The sequence below is a fragment of the Poecilia reticulata genome, chromosome 3 (assembly GCF_904066995.2).
Source record: "Poecilia reticulata chromosome 3, P_reticulata-male-v2, whole genome shotgun sequence".
Classification (NCBI taxonomy): domain Eukaryota; kingdom Metazoa; phylum Chordata; class Actinopteri; order Cyprinodontiformes; family Poeciliidae; genus Poecilia; species Poecilia reticulata.
In genome coordinates, this window is record NC_088832.1 from 756 (window position 1) to 14,813 (window position 14,058).

Genomic DNA, 14,058 nt, shown 5'->3' on the forward strand with positions numbered 1-14,058 from the left:
AGAATTAAAAGTCAGCCCTAATTTATAGTAACATCAGGACTTCATTGTCTTGTGGGTAGGGTTAGGGTTAGTAACAATTACCTTAGATGTTTACAAATATATATTTTTGGTATAATTGAGAAAAATAGCTTTTCATGGTGAGAAAGGTACAGTTATTAATTGGTTTAGGTCCTGTATTTAACTGTATTTTGCAGGAAGGGTCTAATCAGGCATGAGTGTATTTTACAATTTCAGAAAACCCTTCAATTATGATATTGCTTTGGTAACTTCATTTCATTGTTTTAAACTTGTTATTAACTTTGGTTTTAAAGGTTGCCAACCATGCAAGAGGAGGACTTGGAATGAGGGAGAGGTCCTTGCAGTCAAAAGCACTTGATGGCATTCATCACCACCTGTAGAGTTCCAGGAAAGCAGACTGTGATAAGTGTTTAAAACGGGAGCCTGTTGCACTCAGAAACAGAAATTGGTCGGCTGTTAAGTTTTACGTTAAAAACGGCTCTTAAAAACAAAGTTTAAAAACATTTAATTTCATGCTGCTTTTAAGTGCTTTTAGTTAGTCATGTCATAGACATTTCAGTTTGCTGTTTTTTTTAAATACAGAAAGTAGTATATCTTTTAGTTTTGGCTTTGTTGCAGTACCTTTTTTACTGACAGTAATTTCAGTTTGTACTTTTAAGTTCATTTGTTGGTTTAAATATTTACGGGAAAACAAAGCATCCTGTAAAGAGCTTGGTTAAGCAATAAATGTTTATTCTTCAGCATACTTTTTACGCCTTACTCAATCATTTAGTACATAGAAGGAAGATAAAAAAATACCTTTCATCTATTTTCAGATGCGTGAAAAGTACATCATATCTGAGTTGTTGTAGATGCTTATGGCTGTGGGCAGGGAGGATTGTCTATATTATTCGGTATTCTAATGGATCTGAAGATGCCTCAGTGTTCAAACATATGAAAGAGGATGATCGGGGTTGTCTGTAATGTTTGTATTACAATCAATCAGTCAATAGGTTTATTCGACAAAACTCATTACATGAGTGAAAGTGAGCAGACAGAACAAAAACCTTCAAAGAATCCTTTTTTGAACAACCATCTCCAGAGGATTTCAACAGTAGTCCCCGGAACAGAACCAGCCTTCTTTATCAGGCTGTTAAGCCTTTTCAGGTCCCTGGCTCAGATGCTATTTAAACAGATGATGACAGAAGAGATGACACTCTCAACAACAGACTTGTAGAGTAAATTAATCAATCAAGATTACTGCCTGTGGCCCATCTTCTCGTAATTACAGGTTGTTCCTGGATGAGAGATTTACAGTCAATCAGAAGAACACAAATTATGATATAATTTGCTAGGAAAAGGTTTTTTTGCAGAAATGTATGCATCATTTTAATCCCTTTATGTAATGTCTTTAAAAGAATACATTTAACAAAGCGTAATATGCTGCTCAATACTAGAATTTGACATATCTTGAGTGGCTACTCAATTTTCTTTTGTACCAAAGTGTAGATTTCATTGTGCATTGAGTCATAGTGGCTGTCAAAGCACTTTGAACCGGAAACTGTGCTACAGGTACTAAGAATGTAATAAAAACTAATTAGTGTGTATTTATGTCCCCACCCATTACTAAAAACCTGACAAGTCCCCAAGAGTCACCTTCTTATCATGTTTGGAACTCTAGTTAGTCTTATTGCAAATTTAAAGTGATATGTTTGTTCACTGCCCCTCTAGCATGCTACTTGATTTTTTGCAGAGCTGTGCTACTTTCAGAAAGGGAGGTTCCCAGAAAGCATGGTCTTGTCTTTAGTCCCCAGTAGGGCATATAAACAAGGCTAGGTGTGTGTGTGTGTGTGTGTGTGTGTGTGTGTGTGTGTGTGTGTGTGTGTGCGTGTGTGTGTGTGTGTGTGGGAGTGTGTGTGTGTGTGTGTGTGCGTGTGCGTGCGTGCGTGCATGTGTGTGAAAATTTTCTGTTATATCTGGGTGAGCTTTGTGTCACAGTCATCATGATGGCTGTGAAGAGGAAACTATCGTTGTCCAATATTTTTATTGCATCAGATTTTGCAGATCAACATATTTCTTACATCACTTTAATATCAGATGGATCTGTTCCAAGCTCGCCTTGGACTGTTCTGCTGCTTTGTGTCATATCAAAATGTTCTACTTACATGGCTCCAAATCAAACAAGCGATAGTAAAAATGATAAAATGATCTTTCTTCCAGGAGCAGCAATAATTTTGCTGTAGCTGGAGGCCTGCAGGAGGGTGGACACCCACCAACATGAAAGGAGATAGATGAAGTTGATACTCACATCATGCAGTGGATAAGCAGATGTGTAGACACCGTTGGCTAGCAGACTGGTGATCCCTATAAGGAGGAATAATCACCAGGATTAAAATGAGACACTCCTAGAGCAGCAGCACCCAGAGAGCGAGCTGAGACAAAAACCCTTCAACAGCCTAATCAGGGTGGAGCACCATACTTATAGAGGCATAAAACTTATAGTAGTCTTTTTTTATAACAATAGTAAGGAAAAATGACAAAAAATATATGAGAAATGAAGTGTAATTTATGTTGTTTCTGCTCTAAACCACGAGCCATGTTTAATAATTTGGGTTTCTGACAGGCTTGCTAGCAGTCCTAAAGTCATCCTGCCTCAGCTAACAGAGTAATGTACACATGATCCAAATCAGTTTTTGTGTTGAAAGCTTACATCAATGCACTTTAATTTATTGCAGAAAAACATAAGCAAATAATTATAAGAAATAAAATGTGTTTTGCCTTGATGATGAAAAACACTGTGGAAGAGTTCTGCTAAATCCATTAACACCTATCCGGGCCTGAAATTGCTAACTACTTGTGTTACTAATGATAACCTTTAAGAAGAGTGCAACCATTAACCCTCTGTATTAAAACAGATTCACAGAAAGAAAAATTACTGATAAGTACATTTTACGTAAAATAAATGTTTTCTTGATCATCTAAACTTTGAGGTGAGAGGTTCAGATGCAGTGAAGAGTTTTCAGGACATTGATGGATGTGCAACAAGCACAGTGACTATCTCTCCTTCTGGAAGTGTGAAATGAAGACTTTGAGGTGATGGCCTTGTGACACGAGGACAGCAAAGAAGACACTTCTGGTTAAATAAAATATCAAGGACAGACTGGAATTCTGAAGGAAAATATGAACACTGTACTTAAGCTGTTATTTTCACTGATGAATTCTCCTTGTGATTGTTTGGAAAACTACCAGATCCATAGCAAGTTCTGTGTGGTGGGCACAAGTAATCCTCCTCCTATAACCCATATGTGGAGCTGGATCTTAACCTTACATGTCTGCCCATGTGAAAGAAATGGCATCACTACCAATCATCCAAGAGTGACTTTTTTCAACAATACTGGTATATCTTTGTGTTTTCCAGCACAATTTGGCTCCATACCAAAAGTCGAAACAAACAAAAAACTGAAATTTTGAATCTGGAGTCAGAACACTTCAAACATCATAGAGAAGCAGCGACTGTTTGTTAAAAGTATATAAAGAAACAGAGGTCAACAAACTGACAGACTCCAAACACTGAGATAAGATGTGTCCAGATTGGGTCTAAATTGGTGATATTAACTCTTCATATGTGTGTTTGACAAAAATATTTGAGGTGTATGAAATGTTTTGATAGCTCTTCTTTTAGCCATTAAAACATATAAACAAACTTATTTGAATGTATCAAAGGGTAAAACAACTACATACGTGTTTGATTTAGTGTCTGCCAAGTGTAAACACTTTAGGACCCATGTTAAGTCATGTTAAGTCCACATGTTAAGACCTTTTTATATTAATAGTAAGTAAGAATGACAAAAATTATGAGAAATGGTAAGATATTTTATGTTTTCGAAGTGTAATGTCTGTTGTTTCTGCCCATATTAAGTTGTGTGCTGCCTTTACCCAAAGAGTAGTTGGGTCTGGTCCATCGTATCCTCTTCAGTACTTCATAGACCTGGGAATCCAAGAACAGACATCATTAAAATATAAAAACTAAGCATGTTTGAAAATGTATAGTACAACATGATTGGAGGGGATGTTTATTTGCTTATTAGATAACAAAATGAAAATAATGCAAAAGGAAAATGAAAGCAGAATTTCAGAGCAGCAGTAAAAACAACTCCACTGAGTCTAATTGATGAGCTCTGGAGCAAAGGAGTGCTGGGAGTGAACACCTCCATCCAATACTGACTTCAATCACATTATCTAGTCATTAGTGAAGCACTGGGCAGTTCTGTGGAGGGATATATATTGGTATGTGCATGTGCGTGTGTGTAAAGGAAGAGTCAATGTGGAGGCGAAGAACCAGCATAGAACAGAATACAAAGATCGCTCCTCTGCCTGAAACCAAGACGTTCAGCAGAGACAAAAGCACACTGAGCTACAGGAAGCATGTTCATCTGCTTATGAGAGATGGTTTACAGTTATTATTTTAAGCAGATTCTAGTGATCCCCTCCAACATTGATCTTACAGAAATACTCACAATGGAGCTTCTCGTCTTGCTGTCAAAGAACTTGTCTCTGTCAGAGAGGTCAAAACTGGAGAAAAAGAAAAACAGACAGCTTTATTTAAAGATGCAGGAAAGGAAAAAAATATTCAGATCAGTGGAGAGTTAAGATGTAAAGCTGTAAACGAAAAAAATGGGCTGGAGGTGCCAGGGCTAGAAAGGAGGCTGAGATGCATTATAAAGCAATTACTATTAATAATGATGTGTATCAGTATTATGTTTGATTTCTAATTTCTACACACAAGCAGGCAAAAAAAGGAGAAAAATGATGACATGGTGTTTCTATATGAAACATATGTTCATAGGATATAAATATTTAAAAACTGCAACGTTTAGTCATTGTATTGGAATTACATTTGTTATAACAAAAAATGTCTCAGGAACTGATGACCTCTGCAGGCAGTTTATGTCCCAAACCCTTAGAGGAGAGGCCCATTTCTCATGATTTAACCACTCTTTGAATCCCTGTAAATGATGGAGTGCATGTGTGAGTGCACGTGCGTGTATGCGCATGCTTATATGGACAAAAATGCTCCAGCTTACTGGTTAAATACTTAATCCAGTTGAGCTGTACACTAGCAAAAACATGAATGTCAAGTGCAGTAGGTAGAGTAAAGATGGACATTAGGTTCTGACCATACAGCACCAGTAACGGTTCAGACGCCATCATATGTCTGTATGTCAGGCCTCAAACTGTTAGACCAAACTGGAATCATGTGCAACAGACCAACAGAAACTGTCACATTTTTGTAATGTACAGAATAACAGAGTTCAGGTGGGAAAATCTGACAACTATAGCTGCACATTCCACCTGGCATTCATGACTAAATGGCAGGAAGTAAGTCTGAATGGCGACATGGGGTATGAACATTTTTCCTAGTGCACTCAGATGTCAGACAGATGTTGCTCTGAGACATGCTTTAATGTTTGGAAGATTGTTTTAGATATGGAGTCACTACAAAAAAATTACATAAAATTCTGGATTGGATGTTTTCTGCTGAGTGTTCACACAAAACTGAACTTTGACCAAAAATACAACAAACAAGCAAAGCTGATACATCAACAAAAAGTTCTGCATCATCAGATGACTGACAATTTAAAGATAAAGTTCTGGTTCTGACAGGTTATGAACCTAGAAAATCTCTCTTCATTCTTGATTGTGGACACTTTATCAGTGTTAACATTTTTATACAAGAGGCGCTGGCTGCACATGATCCAAATCTAAAACAACTTTACAATCTAGGAAAAGAAAAACAAAAACACAAAAATAAAAAGGGTGATTGCTTTTAAATCCTCATGAAACAAGCTTTTGTGATCAGTCTTAATCTCAGGGATCCACCCCAGATTGTTTTCAGAACAGATGAAGAGATGTGGAAGCTGTGGAGGGAGATCTGCTAGCTGTTAGTCAGAGCGTAAATTTAGCTCCTTGCTGCCCACTCGCTCCTCCAAGGCTGAGGGGAAGACATTTTCTGATCCAAACACTGGATTTGGAAACTGGCTGACTGGGTGGGACCAAAGAGAGTGTCCATGAAGTCATGAGTCTCAAATATCAGAATCCATCCCATGTCTGCTTAGACTGCAACGTTAAAACCTCAGTCACTGTTCAGAGGATGTAGATGACCTCATTGAGTCAGACTTGTGTTTGTTTGCGTGCAGTAAGCTCAGGGACGGGGGCGGGGGGCTTTCACATTATTAAGTCAGACTGAATCACTCTGCAGCGTTCCTGGCATCCTCAGCCTGCAGGCTGGCTGGCATTTCTTTCTATCACATTGCTAATGTTTTTACCACGTTGTGTTTAATAATTAAATATATTTGCTTATTCCAATCTCCTACTTGTAATATTAGATGTTGCCTACATCATGTTCTCTCAAAGGTATTCCGTCTATTAGCAAAACCTGCACAGTTAGGTTCCCCTGCTGGTTGCATAAACTGCAGTTCAGGGTCAATGTCCAGCTTTCATTCTGCTTTGCAGTTTGGAATTGAAGGCCACAACTTATATTAGGCTCAGAATTCAGATCAAACAGCTGGAGAGTCAAGGAACCAAAGCTCAGACCAGGTTTAACCATCAGTACCTGATCTCATCCCATAGCGCTCTGATTTCTGCTTTTAAATATAAAAAGTTCATTCAAATTACCCTTTTTTTTGGAGTGTGTCTTTAGAAGAGAAAAAGAAAAGAGATTTTACTCACAGGTGCTGCTTCTCCTTTGAAAAAGGAAGGGAGAGCGATTTGACATCTTCAGGCCGTTTGGGACCCACTTTTGGGTGGAGAGGATCAGTAACTTTGTGAATGAACAGTCGAATTTTCTCCACCAGGTTGCTGCCTTGTTTCACTTCATAAACCTGCGGAAATGAAAGACTATTGTTGCTGTTGAAGGGAATTCAACTGTTGCCCCTTGCATGCACAACATATGGGACTACTGCTAAACCAGTGACTGCATTTAATGAACTGAACATTATTGCATTTTAACAGGGATCAAATTGGAACATACGTAATATTGTATTTGTCTATGATTGAACTTAATATATATATTTCGCTGAATAAGTTGAATTGCTTGTTAGTTTCTTGAATGGAAGTTTCTCGTGAATGTAGTAAAGACAAAAAATACATTAGATCAGTATGAGTCTAAATGATCACTGATAGAAATTAATATGGAACTGATGGTTAAAAAAATCTCAAATGAAATTTTGAATGGAATTAGTGGATGTTGGGTTGAATACCTGCTTTGTTGGCATCTTGAGTTTCATGATCTCAGCCTCTCGACACAAAACGGCCCAGGGAGCATGGATCTTCAAGAAGCCAATTCCAGCGATTTTACCCTGAGACACAGGAAGTTGGACAGAACAGAGTGTGATTATCTGTGCTCTAATCTGTCCATCTAATCAATGATCATAATAATAATAATCCAGTGACTATTTAATATTTAATATATAAATATTTACTATTTTAGTTCCTTTCAAACTGTACCAAAACAGATGTGGTGATGAAGAGGCTGTATCAGTGATGAAACTGTTGGGTTCAAACCTTTTTCTCATTCAGGGGGTTTAAGGGACTTTAACAACTCTGTTAAACTATTAAATACCACATTTATCATCAAAGAAGTTGAAATTTTAGTCCCCAAAATAAAATATTGAACCAGGTTTAATAATACTTTTTTTAAAATTTGGAGTCAAATTCATGACTAAAATGAGCCACGATCTTCTTTATTCCCAGCTCAGTCTCATCATAGATGATTTTCCCAACATCCTGAATGATAATGCTTTCTTTTATAAACACATAAATAATGGCCTTCATTGTTATTTACATTTGTTATTCTGAACAGTTCTTTATAGGCCATATCCTACTTCAATGCATCTTTAATCCTTTTAAAAATTTTAGCAATAGATGTTAAATGTAGATACGAAAAATTCATTAATGATCACATTGTGGCAGGATTTCTGGAGAAAAAAAATACAAAATGAACTCTGCTTCTAAAAGCATCAGATCAGTTCTTCAGTTTGATGAAAATCATCTGTATCTATTCGAGTAAAACACTCGTCTGCCTCACTGCCTATAAACAGCCTGCAGCCTGTAATGTTATATAAAAGCACCAACACTTCAAGCCCCTCAGTTCTGACCACTGACCAGTCTGGTGAAGAGATGGAGAACTGCTATGTGCGCAATCTGTGAAAAAAACATTTTCTAGTGCTGAGTAATAAAGCAGTTCTGCACTAAAACTCTAGAACAGTGGTTCTTAACCTGGGTTCGATTGAACCCCAGGGATTCGATGAGTCGGTCTCAGGGGTTCGGCGGAGCCTCTGCCGTGGAGGTAAAGACACACTTGTGTAAAGTCGTGATGACGCGCCCCGCTTTGCCATCACTTGCTCTAGAGCACTGTTTCTCAACCTTTTCTGGGCCAGCGCCCCCCTAGCCTTTATCTAGGTCTCTTACTGCCCCCCAACAAAGAATTTGCAGGCTACTTTGCACTGACCATTATTTTATCATTAATATTACTATCTCTATTGTAGATGTTTTGATTTTTATGCTCGTTTCTGTATTTATCATCAAAAATAATTTCCCAGAGAACAAAAAAGTAACGGGAATAGAAATTATTTTCACAGGTGTCTACAAAAAATGCAATGAACATTCAAGTTAAAATCAGTATGCCTAACAGCAGCCAATCAGAGTGGAAAAAATATTCTTATTTTGTGCAATTTTCTAGTTGTTAAATGACCAGATAAAAGATGTGCAGCAATGCCAGTTTAAACTTTGAACTATTTGCAAAACGACTGAGCTCTGCAACATTAAAAAATGGGTAGAACTGTAACTACATTAATCATAGCTCTTCTTCTCTTCAGTGTTTGTCAGTTTCTGGTGGTGCAGCTCTGTGCTGCCTTCAGGAAAATGGGACATCAGAGTATCATCCATAAAACTTCACCCACATGGCATTTATTGTGCAAACCAGAGATTTCAGTGGAAAACAAAAGTTCCAGGTCCTTTTAATGCCATGCAAATATGAGGCAGAAACATGGATTATATCTTTATATAGATCTGTCTATTGATCTTTGGATTAATAGTTTTACTGGACAGAAATTACAAAGAACAAATCTGGTTCTTAATAAAATCCTAATGAGTCAAATTGAAAGTGTCATGGAGTCACTGAACAGCCTCATGACATTAACACTGATATGAAAAATAATATTGAAGAAATAAATATATCAAATCTAAATAAAAACATAAATAAGTGATCAGTTCTTTACTGTTATGGTCTGTAAGATATATTTATTCTCAGTACTAGATGTGGTCTCAACACACCCATGACATTTCAACAACATTATTTTACCTTTTATGTGGAAATAGTGTCCGTTTATTCTTGCCATACAGTCCTCTGTATTAATTATTGCTAGAAAGGTCTTGCCATACCAGTTTATTCCTCTGTATTTACTTTAGTTTTTTAGTTTATTCTTGCATTACGTTCTTCATTCATTTCCATTTAGTTTCATTTGATTAGTATTATCCTCTCTTGGTTTATTGCTATGTCCACTTTAGTTTCTTTCCTGTTGCTAGATTTATTTTATTGTTTATTGACGCTCACCATCAGTAATCTCATCACCTGCTGCGCCGCCTAATCATGATGTGTTTCATATCATGTGTTGATTTTTTCGGTGTTCAGCGTCGGATTCTCTGTTTTTATGCCATAATTCACATCGAGTTCGTTGCTCCGTTTTATGTCCCGATTGTCCTGTTTCAGGGTTTTGCGCAATGTGAACGTCTTTTTTTTAAGCCCCTAAGGTGCAGGGCGGTCGGGAAGCGCATCGATAGGGAAAAGGCAGACTGACATAAACCTTTTAAAGCAACGGAAACAATTTCTGCATTCTGATTATTGAAAATTAAAAGTGCTGTGTTGTTTATCACCCCCGTTTCATACCGGACCACTTACAGCACCAGTGTTAACGCTATAAAATGAACGTGGTATCGTGGTATCACCCATGGAGGGATTTCTTGATTTCTTTAATTAAATGGGTTCATTTCTCAGAGGGATACACAGTGAGGGTGTTGTGATTTTAGCTACCAGTAGCAGGAGAACGGAGCTGCGCCAAGAAGCTAAAAGAAGCTAACAAACAATGAATAGAAGAGCTGCCATGATATAGTTGCAGCCAAGCATGGTTTAATGTTACACAAGACAGTTTTACCAAGTTGCTCAAAGTCTAAACTGGTATTGTTGTGCATTTAAGGTGTAAAGTGTACCTTCGATCAAACGCCCCCCAAAGGCATCCCAGCGCCCCCCTTTTGTAAAAATGTCCGCCAGCGCCCCCTGCCGTCCTCTGAACGTCCCCTGGGTGGGCGGTACCGCCCACGTTGAGAACCGCTACTCTAGAGGATCACGTTACATTGCTTAGCTAATCAGTGCTGCGCAGGAGCACTGATTGAAGGAGTTCCACTTTCAGCATGGATTTGAACTTTTGTCTTTAATTACTTCAGCAAAGCTCACAGTTTTGACCAAATTCTATAGTCTAAATATGCTCCTTAGTCGCATCTTTTCGGGGGTTGGAATAAGAAGGGTTCGGTGAATGCGCATATGCAACTGGGGGGTTCGGTACCTCAAAAAAGGTTAAGAACCACTGCTCTAGAACAAATGCAAACATCACTGAATAGAGTTAAAATACCAATTTCATATGATCAGGAATGCACAGCATTGGATAAAAAAAACTGAACCTGAATATAAACCTAAAATATAAAGTCCTATCCTTATTTTCATTGAACTATGAGGGAGTAAGAAATTCTATAACAATAATAATTGGTTAGGTATTTGGAAAGAAATCCCAAATGCTTGCTTTCCAAACAGCAAGAGGTCGTCCAGACCTCAGACTTTACCATAAAATTATTATAAAGTCTCAGGCCTTTTACTGTGAGTTCTGATGGCAGGCTACATATCGCTGCGAGTCGCTAAAAGCCTTTCCCAGAAGTCGGTTTTGAACAAAGATGGCCCTGTTGCAAAGAGTCACTCATGCCGATTTTAATGTTGTTTGACAGGAAGATGATTCAACTCCATTCATTTTTTGCACAGAAATTTTCTGAAAATCTTTACACTCTGCATTAATAGGTACAAACCGCCTTGGATCCACAACTCCATTCATGCAGCATACTTCTTATTCTAAGTAATATATATATGAAAAAGGGTTTCAAATATCAACCACTCAGTTCATCAGTCAACGGCTACTCAGATGTCCTGCATGGCCGATCTTCCTCCTGTCATGGTGGATTTCTGTTTTTCAGTTAGGATGTGACGGGTTTCTCTTATGACTAGGGCAACCAAAAATTACTGGCCAAGGTTGGAAATCACTTTAGAGAAATGTATTAAACTTTATTCAGGTGATTAGAGAGGAAAAGTCAAAATAGGTACAGAAGACATCCAAGGCAGGTTAAAATCAGACAAACAGTACTTTTAATACAAGAGTCCATCACCTTCAGTGTGACTTGTCCGGAGTCTAGCCACAGACTGACTCAAAGCGGAACAGGGCCCTGCTTTTAAAGCCACAGGCTCCACCCACAAGCAAGCAAAAACAACAAAATAATTAATTACTTCTAACCAGGGGTGCCGCCAGAAATTGTGGGCCCCCTGACAAAAAATTTGACCCATAAAAAGCGTCACAATTTTAAAGGTTTGCATCTGCCTTGCTTTCTGTGGTCCAATACTGATGCTAGCACAGTATTTACTGCTCATGAATTTTACATCCAACAGTCCACATCCAGTATGCAAGTAGGTTGCTTAAATTTTTTCTATTAGTTCTAGATACTGAAATGTCTCTAGCCATGAGCAACAGTCAACAGCAACGTTCAAAATACACATAAAGCAATCCAGATTTCCCAAAAATGCTATGTAGTAGTTGCATTTTATTCAAGCTGCAGTATGTAACTTTAATAAAAAATATGTTTTCTCCATATTTGTTAAAGCTGTCGTAGAAGTTTGTTATGAGACAGATAATCTGTGAAAACAATCAATCTCCTCCATCTCCTTCCTCAATTACTATTACTGGTTAAAGTAATGCACCGTTCTGACTAAAACAAATAATAAAAACTAGTAAGATGCTGTTAGCAATGTCAATTAGCCTCATTCACTCACTGCTAAATGTGCTAATGGTGGAGAAACAACTTATCATAAACCGTTTATCTGCAGTCATTGATAACTATGCTAACTAAACTGAGCATTCACAGTTTGAATCTGCACATCTCTGTGCTATGCTAGCTGCAGCACGGCACAAATCAAGGGGGAGGAAAGATGAGCAACACCACACCACATGAGATTGTGATTGACAGCAATAAAACGCTCCTGCCACTGACTGGTTGTTCCTAGCACTGGGAGAAAGCAGAGGAAATAAATTTTTCACAGATTACCTCTCATACCATACTGTCACAACATAATGACAGTTTTAACAAATATGTGAAAAAATATTTATATAAAATACTGCAGCTTTATTTTCACTTAGGAGACGGCAGGTCAGAGCTGCTGCCGTCTCATCTGTTAAGTGGTAAAAGGCAGGAGTGAAAGTAAGGGGGTACTGACGGATACTGCGTACCCCCAAAATATTTAGCGGGGGTACACAGTACCCTCAAGAAAATGGAGCGGCTGTCTGCTGTAAAGAATCAGCGGGTGCACGCAGCCGTGAATGCGCCTGCTGATTAGACATGACTGACTGGTTATTCTAACAATGAACAGTCTAAAACAGTGGTTGAGGTACCAAACCCACCAGTTTCATATGTGCATTCACTGAACCCTTCTAATAAGTAAGATATGCCTGCGCTGCTGGAAACTGTTGAGTGGAGAGGAGAGAGGGGGTACGTGCTCCTCCTCAGCACTGATTGGCTAAGCAATGTAACGTGATCCTCTGCAGCAAGTTATGACAAAGCGGGGCGTCATCACGACTTTACACAAGTGTGTCTTTACCTCTGCGGCAGAGGCTCCGCCGAACCCCTGAGACCGACTCATCGAACCCCTGGGGTTCGATCGAACCCAGGTTAAGAATAGTCCATGGGCCAAAACATTTTTTTGTCCATTTCAGGGTGGCAAAGTCTATCAATATTTTTTGAAAAGATACATGTCTCTAGTTAATATTTTGGTATGATAGCCCTTCCAAAATGGTAGCTGAGTCATAGTTATCTCATGAAGTAAACAACCCCTTTGGAAAAATTCTGTTTTTTGAGACTGGTGTATCTCTGGTTTAGGGTCATGGTATGGGCATTTGTCAAAGGTCTATAATGCAATATTTGGTATCATCTTAAAGGGGACACTCTTGGCTTCATTTAAGCCATGTTTTGAGTTTCTCTGACCAACACAGAGGACATTAGAGGTCGTTAAACCAAAATTATTACACATTTTTCCACACCTGTTGACCAAACTAGATACATTTCTTTCATCCCAGTGGTATCCAGGGACATCAGGGACACAAGAGTTAATGACCAAAATACTCAACAGACTATAAGGCAGGGGTCCCCAAACTACGGCCCGCGGGCCTGATCCGGCCCGCCTCCACATTTGGTCCGGCCCCCTGAACAATACCAGAGAGCATTAAGATTTTTTTTTTCATTTACCGTATTTTCCGGACTATACGCCGTTTATATGTGGATTTTTCTTCAACCACCAGGGGGCTCTTTAGCAGGAAGTGAATTATTGGAAGTCTGGTTACTTGCGCGCCAACATTGAGCCCACAAGCAGCAAAATGAGTAAAAAACAGATCAGATGTCTTTAGAAAGTTTATTTGTAAAGGGGGAAAGGCCCAGAGAAGAGACAGAAGAATGGATTTATCCCGGAGCGGTAGGTGAGTTCCACATTACAAGCCCTCTCTGCGTATTATGCGGCGACCGGCTTCTAATGAGGCAATGAAGCTTCAAACTGCTTTGCCACATAGAGACCAAGCAGGCTGTGGATATAAGCAACACCTCGGGTGTTAATGTCTGTCATCACTCCCAGATGGGACCGTCTCGTTGCAGAGAAACAAGCTCAGGGCTCCCGTTAGTCATTATCGTGAGTTAAAATGTTCACGA

The 14,058-nt window shown here is 38.7% G+C and overlaps 1 protein-coding gene across 2 annotated transcripts in view; it reads right to left on the minus strand.

Annotated features, from left to right (window-relative positions):
• Positions 1-2,158: 2,158 nt before the first annotated feature.
• Positions 2,159-14,058, minus strand: part of LOC145551021 (anoctamin-1-like) — a 43,091-nt gene continuing 31,191 nt past the window's right edge. For both annotated transcript variants that reach the window (XM_081604890.1, XM_081604889.1), the window contains exons 4-8: positions 7,257-7,355; positions 6,727-6,878; positions 4,515-4,569; positions 3,934-3,985; positions 2,159-2,361 (exon numbers count right to left, since the gene is read on the minus strand). In XM_081604890.1, coding sequence (XP_081461016.1) covers positions 2,174-2,361; positions 3,934-3,985; positions 4,515-4,569; positions 6,727-6,878; positions 7,257-7,355 — 546 coding nt within the window. In that variant the 3' untranslated portion in view covers positions 2,159-2,173. The remainder of the gene's footprint in view (positions 2,362-3,933; positions 3,986-4,514; positions 4,570-6,726; positions 6,879-7,256; positions 7,356-14,058) is intronic.